Source organism: Mus caroli, chromosome 9 (genome assembly GCF_900094665.2).
Source record: "Mus caroli chromosome 9, CAROLI_EIJ_v1.1, whole genome shotgun sequence".
Lineage (NCBI taxonomy): Eukaryota > Metazoa > Chordata > Mammalia > Rodentia > Muridae > Mus > Mus caroli.
In genome coordinates this window covers 74,912,281-74,927,861 of record NC_034578.1, presented here as the reverse complement: position 1 = coordinate 74,927,861, position 15,581 = coordinate 74,912,281, and the positions used below count along the sequence as shown (strand labels likewise).

Genomic DNA, 15,581 nt, shown 5'->3' with positions numbered 1-15,581 from the left:
GGGGGGGGACCTTGTGGTTTTCCCACATCCTTCATTACTTCAGTAGGAAGTTAAGTTCTCAGAGGTCTGAGGAGTCTGCAGAATGAGATCCGAGGCTTCCTCTTTGGCCAAGGTATTCCTTCCCTCCCTCCCTCTGGAGGTGGGTGAGGGGTAGGGAGGGGTGCTTGGACTGTACTCCCCCCTTCTCCTCTCCACTGTGTGTAATCCCCAAGAGGAGCTCCAGCCACACCAAGGGCAAATACTATCTCCTTCAGATCGCCCAGGGGAGTTCTTCTAAGCAAGGAATTCAGTTGTAAGGGAAGAAAGTATCACCTATTCTGGGCAATGATCCAGGAATGTCCAACCTACAACTGTGCACCCCAGGATAGCCATGAAACCCCAACACAAAACCACAAACTTAAAACATTCAAATGTTCTCTCACTGGGGGGGTGGGGTGGGGTGGAGTAATGATGTCAACATTGTGAACTTTGTAGGTGACAATTCTTGTTACAATGTCAAGAGGCTAGACACACCTAGCAGAGCTTTCCTACAAATACTGGTCTCCCCAGTTGAGTCAACTTCTCTGCACCCTCCTTAAGCAGGAAGGCAAAGAGCAAAAGCCCTTTCCAAAGTGTTCTAAAAACAAAATACTTTCTCCAAAGCCTGTTTTCCCCACAAGAACATTATCTATTTTGGAAAGCCTGAACCAAAAGAAAAAGGAGACAGTTTGGAATATAATCCTTCCAGAGGAACTAACTGCTCTGGGGCACGTTAGAGCCCCGAGCAAGGCAGAGCCCACAGGTGCCTTGGAAGGCGCTTACCCATGCCTAATTACAGAGGACAGGAGGCTCCGGCTCAGGGAACAGCCTTTCAAAGGCCACATCACCCACCTTCCCAATAAAACACCATGATTTTCAAAGCACAATTCAAGAAAGCAGCAGTGTGAGCTCTTGGCAACCTGAACAAAGGCAGGGGCCGGCCAGGTGGAGCACACATCCACACCACGCACACCCAACTCCACAGCAGTCAGCGCCAACCAGGAAGGGCGAGCTTGTTTTGCCCTACCCCATTCTTGTTCTTTAGAAGTCTGTGCTCAAGTTCTTCTATAACCTCTCAGACGCTTGGGGGAAGACAGGCATGTCAACCTAACCCCAGAAATGCTAATATGGGATGCTTATTTGGGACACTCAACAAACACTTCTGTTTTAAAGTAAAAAAGGGATTAGCATAGGCTAAATCATTATTTCAGAAGCAGGGCCTCAGAGGGGTAGCCGCAGGGCATTTTTTTTTTTTTCAAGTTTTGTTCTGAGACAGGGTCTCATTGTCTCAAGCTGACCCCACACTTGCTAGGTAGCCAAGGACAACTGCTAGGGCACGCATACTTCTTCATGCTCAGCTCTGAGTATTATCAGTTCCTTAAGAAGCCGATTCAGGAGATGAGGAGATGGCTTTGCTGGTAAAGAGAGCTGCGTAAGCTCCAGGACCTGAGTTCGGATCCCTGGAGCCCATGAGCAAGCCAGGCATAGCAGCATGCGCACAGGAAGAGAGAAATGGATATGTTCAGATTTATGCCAAACAAGATTTGTCTTCTTGGGAATACATTTTTTTTTTACATACAATTTAAATGTTCTGAATGATTGAAAGACAATTTGGTCGTATTTTTCACAACATATGGTTCTATTCTAGAGAAAAAAAACACATTCAAAAAGTAATCATTCGTAACCTATAACTTATGTCTGATTGTTAAATAGTATAAGAATGTGGCTCTCATGTTTACCCTTTTCCTATTCCTATACAAGGACAGCTTCGGTGGTGCAAACAACCAAAATAACAATGAGGAGATGTAGAGAGGACCTTTGCATTGCAGGCATCTGTCTGTCTGTCTGTCTGTCTGTGAGCGTGGCCCGGGCTGGAGTGGGGTGCTGATGGAATACCACAAAGGCACTTCACTTTGGAACAGAGATACCGAAGAAAGAGGCTGGGGATGGTGTCAGGGAGGAAGACCCAAAGAGCTGGTGCCTGTGGGAGCGCAGAGCGTATCTCCCCATAGGAGCAGCCCTAGGGTGACCAAAGCAAAGGCACTGTACAGCCCTGAGCCTGTCTCCGACAGCTGCTGCAGAGTCCAGGATCAGCGTGAGAGGCCTAGACTGAGCAAGACTAGCGTGCCCTTTGGACTACATCAAGTCAGACAATTAGATCCTCTCCATGCAGGGCCTCGGAGGTCAGAGGCAGAACGGGAAAGGAGCAGACACATGGAAACAGCTCCAGGTCGGAGGGGAGCAGCTGCCTGAGAGGAGCACCGTGCGTAGCACTGTAACAAAGGATCAGAAGCAGCTGGGGACAGGGAACGCGGGGCCAGCTGGTGCAGAAATGGAGAATAAGGGCAAGTCACTCCAGAACTTGAAGGCCCGGGTTTGTATTGGTTCCTTTTACCTTGTAAAAAGCAACTTGAGGGGCGGAAGGGTTTATTCTGGCTCAGTTCAGAGAATTTTTTTGTCCCCTTGTGGTCAGAAGGGCTTGCTTCACTCTGGAGTCAGAGAAAGGAAGGCCATGACTCCTCTGACCTTCTCCTGCCCTACTTTCTATTTCAGGTCAGGGATGGATGCTCCACCCAGAATGACCTCTCTGTGAACAAACCCCAAAGTATGCCTCATCAATGCCCCAGAACCCAGGGCCTCGGTGCTTCCTAATTCAATCAAGCAAACTGATGATCAGAATTTACCATCGCGGGCTTCTCACCAAGACAGACAGACATTTGGACAGACAGCATCAGTACTCAGGTGACACGTTCTCTGAGGGTGTAGCTTCCTGAGCTTCTGTCAGAGCAGCCCGAGTCACTAAGGGCTAACACCTAACTAAGTCACAGTACCTACATCAACAAGGGAAGCCTCACACACCCAATACTGTCAAACTAATGCATCTCACATCTCAAATATCCTGAAAACCCAGGAGTGTCTGGCCTTTGCCTGGAGACCAACCTAAGGTCAATGAGGTATCTACACACACAGCCTCCTTTCCCTACCTAAGGCACCAACTATAAATATACCTGTATTCCCGTTACATCTTGGCCTTGTGTCATTTTCAGAATTGATTCAGTTGTTTTTACCCCGCTCCCTTCCTGCCCCTGCGGCTCCTCTCCTTTCCTGGTTCCCTCGTTTAAGAAGACTTCTGTGTTTCCTTTTTGTGGTCATTACTTTTCCTTGTATTGATTCAGAACATGTCAAGGCACATCTGTAGTTAATAAACCAAAATACCAATGACTATATATTTGCTTAAAAAAAAAAAAACCAATTCCTTACAGCCTCGGAAGCAGGAAAGTAACTAGAGACTGGCGTGCATGACACTGCACCCCAAGGGCCTCACAACCTCCTTAGTGTAGCCGGTAAGGCTTCATGGCTGCCCTACTGCATCTTGTTAGTTCACAGAATACAAATGCTAGTTCCAGAAAAAGGAACTGAAATGAAGCCCCAGACTTGACAAGGACACACTACAGTCACTACTATAGTGTGGGACCCTTTTAGTCCATGGAAGGACAGAACCAATGTTGTGTATGGTGACTGTGCTGAAGGGCTCGGGGCTGCTCCCGTAGCAGGAGCGATCCGAATGCTGGTGTGTTGCTCTTTATGTCTTGCAAGCTTAAGGGTCATGGGTGGGATTTCCTCTGTATATCTGAAAGCACTCATCTGGGCCTCACTGCCAGAAAGAAATCTATGCTTTCAATACAGGCTGCCTGGAAATCCCTACATCAGATGCACAAACTGCCAGTTTATACAGCTATTTTCTTCTCGTGACCTCAGAGATATCTATATACAAAGTTAAATGACACTATAGCTACCTCATCCGGGCTTGTGAAACATGCAACACTAAAGGCACACACTGAGGCTCTCCAAAAGTCAATCAACTTAAATGAACTGTTTCTAGAATATACCATGTACAACGTTAAAGTCTATAGACTCTACAGAAGCTTCTTAAAGAAATGGCTTTATCACTGTTCCATTAGTGAGAGAAAAGTTCGCTCTGGAACCCGACGGCTGCTGCAGTCTGTCCCTAGAGCAGGAGAGCAGCTCCCAGCACTGGGCCAGGTGTCATGCACATGTACGGCTCCTGTCTCCAGGCCTGCACTCTCCATCCTAGAGTAGAGAGGGCCTTCATTCTAGAGAGGAACAGAAAGGAAAAAAAGAAAAGAAAAACAAAACAAAACAGAAAACAAAAAAAGAAAAATAAAAAAATAGGAAACCAAACTGGTTGTAAGCACTTCTCTAAGAGTTAAACATAAAAGCAATGGCAGAGCTGTTCTCCCAGGCGAGCATCTCTACCCAGGGAGAGGGTATGGGCGGGCCAGGACGAGCACATCCTTCAGCGGGAGGGGATCCTCCAGTGGTCATGGCAGTTTCTACTAGCTCCCATCCCTGAGCAGTGTGAGCCTGGAAGCCACCACAACAGGCCCCTCCTCCCCTCCCCCATCCTTTTCTCTACCCTGCCCCCCCCACACACCCCCCGCCCCCACCGGGAGAACTGAAGCTGCCGTAACACCTAAGAATATCGGAATACGTCCATTTTGTGGGTAGATTGGAATTCTCTGTATGGAGGGGATTTAGCAAAAGGCTAATGTGAGCCTGGAAAATAGAGTCCTTCCAAGAGACACAGAAGAACCGTGCTGACCAATGGGGGACAACGTTCCCTGTCTTCCTGGCTTTACGGACTGTATCATTATCCCTTGCAAAATAGGGAGGAGGACTCAAGTGTTGACTCTGATTATTTGCCTTTGAAGCCAAAACATTCTAGCCACGTGAAAGAATGACTGGGCCCAAACTCACACACACCCATCTAAGATTCCAAATGAGGATCTTACCATTCATGTGACTTTTAAAATCAGCTTATACACCACACAGTGTACACTTGTGTGTCCCACACAACAGTGCCATGCGCAATGAATATGGACAGCAACACTTTAAAAACAGAACTTGTGAGATCTGACAAGTTACCAGATCAGAACAAAAGCTGAATTGCCACAGAATTTCCCACTGTCCCACCTACTTCCTCCTCCACATGAGAAGCAAGCATTTATTAATAATAAAATGTACCCAGATCCACTCTTCAACCTTCCTTTGTTTTCCAGCCTATCTGTTATGTGAATAAGAATGTTTTTGAAGCTATTTAGCTTAGTTCTCAGTGTGCCACACAAAACACGAGCGACAAAAAACTCAGCAACCAAAGCTTCTCCTTTGAGGTATTCCAGGGGACATCTGTACAGACATCTGGTTTATAAAGATCCATTTTAAAACCTACTTAAAATGCATTAACGGACTCGCTGTCCCTCTTTCTCCCGAGTGAAACAGATGCCTTTCTTCACGTAGGGACACACCTCAGGTGGCCACAGCAGCACAGCTCCGTGGAAGGAAGCCCTAGAGCCACTGACCTACCTCATAGAACATGTAGAGAGACAGCAGGGTGAGTCCAAGGTTATACAACTGCAGGATGCCTCGGCAAGAGAACGGCTGCCGGTTCTTCATGTATTTTGGTCCCAGCCATACGATGAGTAAGTAAATAACAGAACAGACAAACGTAGGGATGTAATTGTCCAGGAGGAACCATCCTTTGACTCTAGTATCTGAAAACCAACAGAAGGAAAACATTTAGTCGTCAATTAGATACAAATAAGGGAGACCACTTCCAAAGCCACCTGACACTCATGTTGCCTTTAATCTGTGCAATACAATAAAGGCAAACCACATACAAATACACATCAAACAAAGCAAAGCTTTTTTGATACAGGTTTAGAATAATTTATTACTTGTGTTTACGCTAAGTAAAATAATAAAAACATGCTTTCAAAGAATCTGAAAGAAAATAGAAAGTCAAACTACCCACTAAGTGTATTATGCTTACTGAATTAACGTGGAATCGGGAAACTTAGGAGATGGTAGTTTGCATTCAAAAGCCTTCCAGCTCAGTGAGTGCCAGCACATGCAGGCACAAGCAGTGTGCCCTTCAGCCAGGTGAGGGACACTGGGTCTGACTGGGGAGCCAGCAATAGAGGCCAGTGAGTAAAAAGAATGGACCACTATTGGCTTGGCCATGATCAGACTCGGGACTATGCAAGGCAGTGGTCCTCAACCTTCCCAGCTCTTCGACCTTTTAATACAGTTCCTCATGTTGCAGTGACCCCCTACCATAAAATGATTTTCATTGCTACTTCATATCTGTAATTTTGCTATTGTTATGAATTGTAAGTATCTGATAATGCAAGATATCTAATATATGACCCCTGTGAAAAAAGTCATTTGGTCCCAAAGGGTCCTGACCCACAGGCTGAGAACTCCTGAGCTCGTGTTTTTAGGGCACTATAGGAACTGGCGACCCACCCTGTCTCAGAGGACACCCCACTCTTACCCTGTCTCCTAGGCAGGACAAAGAAAGGGAAGAAACCCGAGCACATGCTAGAAGCAGCCTCCAGCCACTGCTCTACTGGACAGCCTTGCTCTCACCCTCATCTCCTCCCCTGGCCTCGCAGGGAAGAGGAACACGCTCCCTTTGGGGAACTACATGCCAGTCTTCCTTCTGTGCAGACACTTGACCCTGTCCAGCCAGTCCGCCGTGGCTTGCTTTCATTTGTTTCAGACAGAGCTGCTGCCCCTACTCCCCACACCACCAGTTATGATACAGTAGTGGCGGATGGCAATGTTCGTTCTCACAAGTCCTTCAGGGAAGTGGCTGGCCCCAGAGACCGCAAGGAAGGGGCCCCTAACACCTTTTGATCTCAGCTCTGGGCCTTAGCAGTATATGTTGAGAAAGTAAGTTTTCACTTACCAGCTAGCATCTACAAAATGAATCTACGTATTTACCTATAAAATTTCCATATTCTTTACTTAAAGGTTCAGCTCAGCAACTTATTCTTTTGCATTGTGCATTTCCAAGAGCTCCCTCCAAGAGCACCCATAGCAGCTGGTCACAACCCTAGTCCCAGGGCAAGTGTTCCTGGGGATCCAGGTAATCATGGTGGATCACTGCTCTGTGTGGTTTCTCGGTTGGGGTAATTGTGACCACTAAGCTTTCTTTTTTCTCCAGCTCATGCAATGAACAAATACCTTCTTCCTGTGGTGGGTGAACAGCCTGAGCTACTGTAATCATGAAGGTGGTCATCTTGAGGACGGATGAGAATGGCAAAGTGGAAAAATACAAAGAACCGGGTTCTCGGTTCCGGCCACAGTGCCCTTGCGATGGGCTGCTCTACCTTGCAAAGTAAGCTAATCACTTTTATTACTTCAGACAATTAAAGGCTGAATTTTCTGACTCTTTATAACCAAGTATGAAGGCACTGTTTCAACACAGGCAGATGCAAAGGCATTTCATTGTTCTTTTTCTGTCTCTCACAGTACAGCTCGGAAGGGCCTGGAGCTGGTTACATGATTTGTGCTACTCTCAAACCCATGGTTTTCCTGCTTCAGCTTCCTGCGTGCTAGGATGACAGGTCTGAGCCAGCACTGCCAATGTAACCTGTTCTTTCAACTGAGCACCCTCTAGTCTAACCTGCTGCTTCTCCATGGGCAACTGCCTGATGCCTGGTCTTAACAATTCTCAGAAGGGCGTTCTTCGTGGATCTTTGCAAAATGATCAGGAATCACTGTAGTCTGATGACAGCTTAAGGCCTGTGCATTTTACCTGCCACAGAGGCAGAGAGGCTGCACCAGGTTAGACGCCCCACACCCTTATGGTATCAAACACCTTTCATCTTTGACCCACTGATGAAGCTCTTTTTGTGTTGTTTTTTTTTCCCTGTATCTTAAAAATGAGTGAACCTGAGAGTCCTCTGTTCTGATAAGAAGCAGTTTACAAGCAGCTGCCTAGTTAGGGCTTTGGGGGAAGTGACCATGATTCCCTGAAAGCACTAATGGGTGAATCTGTAGCTGGGTTCATCCTTGACTGGACTACTAAGACATTGAAAACCATAGAAGGCGGGGCCTGGCGGGAGAGGACAGATCAACACGGCTTCCCTTTGAAGGGAATATCTTATCCTTGTCTCTGTCCTTATACACTCTGCCTGCATCCAGAAGCACGGTTTTACTCTGCCATGCTCTTCCAACAATGGCCAGCCGTGTCTCCGGCCCAGAAAGGTAAGGGCCAAGAGACCACCGATGGACCCCTCTGAACCCAGAAGCCAAAATAAAACTTTCCTCCTTTAAGTTGGTTTTCCAGGTTATTTTGTCAGTGATGGAAACCTTATACATTTCTGTGAACCCCTTGAAAAGTTCTTTTGTAAAGAAAGTATTACAGAGAATACTAGAAGGCCATGCATAGCTACTTCGAAAAAAATTATAAGAACAAATAATGAAAAGCAGCAGCATAGCAAGGGATTTGAAGCATGTGGCATGATGTGAAATGACTTGTTAATTAAAAACAAACAAAAAAAAAGGCAGTGGTGGTGCACAGCTTGAATCCTAGCACTTGGGAGGCAGAGGCAGGCAGATCAGCCTGGTCTTAAAAAAAACAAAAAAATCCTTAAAGCACTATTAGAGATATGAAATCGGATGGGTGATGGGAGGGGCAGAGGAGAGGGTAACGGAGGGAAAAGAACTTTGTACATTCTGTAGACGTGGAAATGTCAAAACGAAGCTCAACTGTGTGTACAATTCACACACGTCAAAATAAATGATAATTCTTTAAAACTTAAATTTAAAAATGAGAGTAAAGTCCTGTGGGCTTATTACGTTACAGCACAACAACAGCGCACGTCCCCAGCACACATGACACCGTGGGTTTCATGGCCAGCACTGCATGCTTCTGTCTGGCTGTGGTGCCTCACAGACACTTAGAGTCTAGCACTTGGGGGAGCTGAGGCATGAGGATCTAAGGGGTTCAGGGCTGGCCTGGGCAATAGGTCAAGACCCAGTTTGTAGAGAACAGCAGCCCTCGGAACTTTGCAAGGGAGAGAGCATTTTGTCCTCACACTGGGCGTGTTCAGAATGCACCGGCTTGGTTTCCTCTAGAGAGTCGAGCTCTAAGGAAAGCGTACCACCATCAACCACTGTGAAATCACTGGCTTTCACGGGCTGCAGTATGGAAACTGAGCCGGCAGAAGGATGGCCACAGCCATAAGGTCTCTGCCTTGAGAGCCAGGGGATAGCATTCAACTAACAGAGAACTTCACAAGGTCCTTAGGACTGGAGATAAAGTTTTGATCTCATCATAGAAAACAATTTCCAAGACCTCATGCAATATTTACAAGAGGCTATAAAGAGATGGGAGGGGAGCCGCAGATGAGAGCTAAACCAGAAGCCAGCTTACCTCGGGGGCCCAGGAAGGCCTTGAAATAGGTACTGAGTGACGCATCGAAATGTTCCATTTTAAAACCTATTAAAGAGAAAGGAGACATTGATTACTGTCTACTCAAAATACTTCTTACACGCATTTCCCTAAAAGAACAAGAACAAGCCATTTTCAAAGGTGCAAAGGGAAAGGCTGAATTCCTCACGCAAAACCAAAGCTGCTCCCCACTCCTCCACGCATGCTACTGCGAGGGCTGAGAACCTCAGCGGTGCGTCCTATGAATTCACATTAAAAAAACCAAATCAACAAAAAACAAACAAACAAAAACCAAAAAATCAACACCAAAAAACAAACACCAAAAACCAAAAAACCCAACCAAGTCCCAGTTTCCTAAACTTCTCTTCTCCGTTCCAGAGAAGCCTTCCCTGTGGTGCTGAACCTCGGTGTGAAAGAAGAACTGGATTGAAAGGTGGCAGACATATCCATCCCACAGGGGAAGGACACTGAAAACAGCAGGAGAGGAACTGTGTCCTTGCTTGTCACCAGATATATATATTAAATACACTTAGGCTATACATAGTATCTATTATATACAATATAATTTAAAATATTCTGTGTGTGTGGGGTATGCATGTGGAAGTCTGAGGATGAGTTTGGGAATTGGTTCTTTCCTCCTATCACGTGGGTCCACAGGGCTCAAACTCAGGTTGTCACACTTGACAGCAAGTGCCTTTACCTGCAGAGCCGTCTTGTTAGCCAAAGCCATCCCCTGATGCCATTATTAAGGTATTTTTACACACACACACATACACACACGCATGCACATACACCCTTCCCCACTGCCTCTCGTCTTGCTAGTCCTTTTACCCTCCCCCAGTCACCTGTACTCCCCAGTCCCCTCTCTGACTCTGCTCCCTGCTTAAAATTACTTGTCACCTTCGTTTTTAAATACTTCATGTCCACAGTAAAAAATTAAAATATTAAACATCATATCCTCCAACCAATCAAGTCAGCTCTAAACAGAAGGAAGCCAGTGGTAGTGCTTGAATAAACTGTTCCAGAAAGCTCTCCCCTTTGGAGCACACACACAAAAAGGTCACAATAAACAAATTTTTGTAAATTTGGATTATAATCCAATAGCAAATGACCAAGTCAATTTAGCACTGATCACAGTCACGAGTCAAGGTGTCCAACCTTAGGACTCTGATACTGCGCTGGGTGTGGGAAATGCATACATTTGAGGCAAGACAAACTGACTTGAAGCTAGCCTGGGCTAGCCATAGTTCCAGGTCAGCTGGGGCTACAAAATGAAACCTTGTCTCAAAACAAACAAACAAACAAACAAACACAAACAATTCAGTTAAATTTAATGTAACTTTAATTTATGGTTATCAAATTCACAATCGTGTGTTTAGTTATGCTGCAAATATAGTCACACTGTTTTACACAGAATCAGTCACTGAGCCTCCAGTTCTTCTGAAAACCTTTAAAACCACTTCTAAGTATTGCCAAACCTCTAGGGAAAGGGCGGGGCATGGGGATGGGTAATATTTCAAGAGAGAAGCTTGGAAGAATTAAGAGACTATCTAAAACATCAACAGCTAAATGAAAAACATCAAGGACCTATTGCCTCCCAGGCCCAGGAGAGTGCAAACAGGGACAGATGTTCAGCAGCATCACCTAGAACAAGTGATGTGCCCAGGGGGCACAAGGACCCAGGTCTGAAGCACAGCAGATGTTGGAACGCACCTCCTGGTAGCTGTACACACCCATTTAATGCTACACAGTAGGAAGATTTTCAAGTCCCAGCACTCTGGGTTCTAACATCAGGAACAGTTCCCGGAGAGGGAACAATACAAGAATCGTTCTTCAACCTCCTTGTTAACCAAGGCTTTTCAGAAAGCAGGGAACTGCCGTTTTCTAAGCAGAAGCCACAGGAAAGCTGGAAACAAGAGCATAGAAAGGCTTTAAACTGTCCAGGGCTAACCGCCTGGGTGGGGGTGGACAGCGGAGGAGAGCCATTAGTGGATTGGGGGAAAAAAGTAAGTTCCTGGAACTGCTCTGAATGACCTAGGATTCCAAGGACAGTAGCCTAGGACAGAATCCAGTTTGAGAATCTAGGCTAACGCGGCCAGAGAAAAGCAGAAAAACCTCAGGTCAAATTTCAGTCTGAGAGTACTGAATCCAGCAGTGGGTTTCAGGAAAGACTTGTGGGTTTAGTATCTGGAGATAACTGAAGACAGTGTCTGGCCTGGATAACCTGTCTAAACTGCTCTGCCATGGAGGCCTGCAGGAGCTGCCTCACATGGGGGTCCCTCTTCAAACGCATACCCAGGAGGAGACTTTGCCAGAGGGCCACATTTGTTCTTACGGTGCCTTTCTTCTCAGCTGCACCACTCTCCTCCTGGGTTTGCAGAACTTTTCTCAATCAAACTTAGGAAGAGTGGAAAAAGCAAACAATCTTTGGGAGAACAGACATGGCGACAGTCAAGAGGGATCTATGTCACGGATGGGCTCGCTGCCCCAGTGATGAAGTGGGGGCTGACCCATGACTCACCAGGCTGATTCTGACAAGGCAGGTATCTTCCCCCACACCCATACCCACAAGTGAGTGTGTCTATACACTCTTTACAGCTGTGGCTGCTGCTCTTCTAAGGTACGAAGGTAGGCTGTCACCAAAGCTTGTATCACTCACAACCACAATGCCAGGCTTCTGCCCAGCTATCACCCATCCACACCATTCTATTTTTTTTTTTTTTCATTTACACCTGGACACCTGCTGTCTGCATCAGGTGCCAGGCACAGAGGACTTAAAACCCAGAGATACAACAGCTCAGAAGACAGAACTCAAGGTCCGGGAGAAAAACACTGTACACACAAACAGGATCTAAACGGTTTCAATGACCTGCAGTTGACTGCAGCTCGAGACTATTAGACTGAAAACAGCAGAAACGTTTTAGGCTGGTGTTAGACTGTACAGCACTCTGAGGAAAGACGTGCAACCCACACAATCCTGCCTGGAGCACAAACTGCTTTGTCCAGCGTATCCCCATCATGCCACATGCTACCAACGGGACGAACACTTAGTGACATCTACTTATCAGCCTGGCTGTTCACACAGCCTTTACTAATGACCTTAAAAAACACTGATGCTGGTGATTTGGAGATGTCACAGTAAGTCTCTTAATGTGTGCTTTATGTAAGAAGGTGAAAATTTGTGTGTGTGTGTGTGTGTATGAAAGAGACAGTGATAGACAGACAGACAGACAGACAGACAGACAGACAGACAGACAGAACTTAGTGTGTACAAGCTTTCATATAACCTCTGGCTTCGGGCATTCAGTTTGAGGTGGGTCCTGAGTACATCCAAGTGGCTAAGAGAAACAACTGTATTAATGACAGGTACATACATGAAACCTGAGACACTGTTACACAAGAAGAAAGCCGGGTGAAGGGGTGGAATGAACCTTCAAATGGACCTTATTTTCAGAAATGGAGTTCTGACCCGAGGACAGCAAGTGTAAATGCACAAGCCAGCCTGTGTCCATCACAAGAAAGGGCACTGCACCCCCTTCAGAGAAGCACAATGACTCCCAGGTTTGGGTGCATCTGGCTGGGCTCCACAGAGGGCAATCAAATGGCACACCTTGCAGGGAGCATGTGGCAAATGCCTTGGGAAAGACGAGGGGTGCCCATCCTTAGCTGCTCACACTCCCTCTATCCCTGACACTGGCCATGGACGGCCTGCAGCACTGTGCCCTTTCCAGTCTCATCTCCCTCACAGCCTCATCTGGCCTGCCACAGCAGCAGTATAAGGGGTGTCTTCCCTGCCACGCTGGACTGACCCACTGCTGAAGTAGCCTTTGGGATATACTCTCACATAGGTACAGAACCCCGGAGAACCCTTGACACTTTGCCTAGTCATCTGGAATTATGGGAACGCCATGACCCAATTTGCAACAATGTTCAATCATGCTGTCAGGTCTGCAGCCGGCCAGCCCGCCTGCCTGCCTACCGCAGTTTCCAGCCTCCAAGCTGTGAAGGCCAGAGACACGATTCTCAAGCGTGCTGGGCCAAGTGGGAACACAGCCACTCTGTACCATGGTGCTAGTGGGGACCAGGCCAGGCCTCCTCTCTGGGGGAGGCTTTGATCCTCTGGAGCAAGCAACAGGCCTTTCTTTGATCTGCCCAGCTCCCAAAACATACACAAGAAATACATGATGAGAATGGATTTCTCTCCCCAGAAGCTAGACCCTGCAGACCCTGAACCCAAGTAACAGCCTCTTTAACTTGGGGTCTCTGACCTTCACTCAACCTGGAGGGCCTCACGGAAACTGCAGGCCACAGCCAGGCGTATCAGAATCCATTTTTTGAAATTCCAACCATAAGAGTACCCTAAAGCTATCCAGGAGTTCAAGAACACACATATAACACATGGACAAAGATTAAACAAGTGAGCAGGGGTTGGTAAATTAGAACAGATTTCAGACAGTCTCCTATTTAACAGACAAAAAAGCCTAGGTTGGCCTCAATCTGGTCACCTCCCTGCCTCAGCCTTCCAAGTTCTGGGATAACTGGTGTGTACCACGAGGCAATGTAAGAATTCCACTTTAATGCTGCAAGGTGTGCCAGCAGACAGTCTCAGTTGAGTCTCTTCCCACTATAAAATCCTAGACCACTTTTGGTAACTCTGCTACTATATTACTGTGTCACATTTTAAACATCACACCATGGAGAACTGACTGGCGCTGACATTCTGTTTAGAAACTCCCCTGTATTTACCTCCAGTTCAATTCTCAGCCCCCCACCTAACAGCTCACAATTGTCTGTAGCTCCAATTCCGGGGGAGCTGGCACCCTCACAGACATACATGCAGGCAAAACACCAAAATGAGTGAATGAATGAAACAAACTCCCTTATATTTATGAAAAGACAGTTGAGGAGAGCATGAGGGGAGGAGAGAGTTCAGCAGCACACTTCCAGAAACTACTTAGAATTTAGAATCCTTATGCCTGAATCCAAAGAAAGATCAGAACCACTGCAGCATGAAATACTGTAAACTCTGAACCCAAAAGGGCAAACAAATCCCACGCCCAAAGAGGGCCCAGCCCTGCTCCTGCGGAAAACCTACCCCCAATTTGTTAGCTCCCTTTGAATGTAGTGCAAGCCCAGGTGAATTATATCACAGGTACAAGAAGCATCTTCAAAGAATGAAAGATCATGCAGGACAGGTTTCCCAGCAAGCCGGTCCCCCCTGCTGTTCCCCCTGCCCTGCCCCTGGGGTGCCAAGAAGGGTGAGAGAAGCTTGACAATGGGCTCAGTATGACAGTGATGGGCACTGCTAAGGTTCCTCAGGCTATGGAACCAGAGCTCTCCCAGGCACAGTCTACCTGCTGAAGGAAGCAAGAAAGCGACCATGCAGGGAAAGGGGCTCGGGCCATACAGCCATCTGTTTGGACAGGCCAGACTGTGTAAAACTACATCACAGCAAGGAGAGCTGATGCCCTAAACCCACAACCAGGCCTCCTGGTGACCCATCTGTGCCAGGGACATTCTGGAAATCCTGTTTCTGGCTGCAAAGGTGACAGGAGCAGGCTGGCAGTCTCCTTTTCTGTGAAATCAGTCCAGTCAAATTCCTCTTGGCTTAAAAATATATCATGGAAGTTTAGCTGTCTACCATCTTACCCCATCCACTGTTTTTGAACTGTCAAAGTTCATCTAAAACAGCCAACTAGCTGGGCTAACAAACCTATGACCTGGGATGCCAGGCTGGCACTCAAAGCCTGCACTCGGGCTCATCCATGACTTTTGATGGTCAACATAGGGTGAGCAGGCGGGGGACACTCTTTATGTTGGCTGCCAACACAGACAGACAGATACACACACGCACACATGCACACATAACCATAGCCACTACACGCTCCCCTGGAAGTTTAGTGTTCTATGATGAGAACATTGGCTCCCAAAGAGAGAATAGCAGCAGTTCTTTTCAGCAATGTTAAAATACAGCTTCAGGGCACTGGGGTGCTCTGTGAATTCCCAGCCACACACTGTACATAGTAAGACCCCATCTCAAAAACAAAAGCAGAAATGTGAAAAACACACAAGGACACAAGGAGGAAAACAGTCTAACAAGCTTCAGGATACGAAGGTCACCCAACAATGAAATAAATCCCTCAAAGCTTCTGGCATTTAAATAAATAATAAAGTTGGGTTAACAAAAATAATTCACATTAGCTTAGTGCCTCCATTCCCACATATAAAGCTAACCTCACACAAAGAACATACTCCCATCACTACCCTGACGGCATCCCCCCCCCCCCCCCCCCCCCCC

The 15,581-nt window shown here is 46.7% G+C and overlaps 1 protein-coding gene across 1 annotated transcript in view; it reads right to left on the bottom strand.

The window, feature by feature from the left end:
* Positions 1-15,581, bottom strand: part of Elovl5 (ELOVL fatty acid elongase 5) — a 66,261-nt gene that overhangs the window by 15,924 nt on the left and 34,756 nt on the right. The window contains exons 2-3 of the mRNA XM_021171553.1: positions 9,266-9,331; positions 5,404-5,591 (exon numbers count right to left, since the gene is read on the bottom strand). Coding sequence (XP_021027212.1) covers positions 5,404-5,591; positions 9,266-9,323 — 246 coding nt within the window. The 5' untranslated portion in view covers positions 9,324-9,331. The remainder of the gene's footprint in view (positions 1-5,403; positions 5,592-9,265; positions 9,332-15,581) is intronic.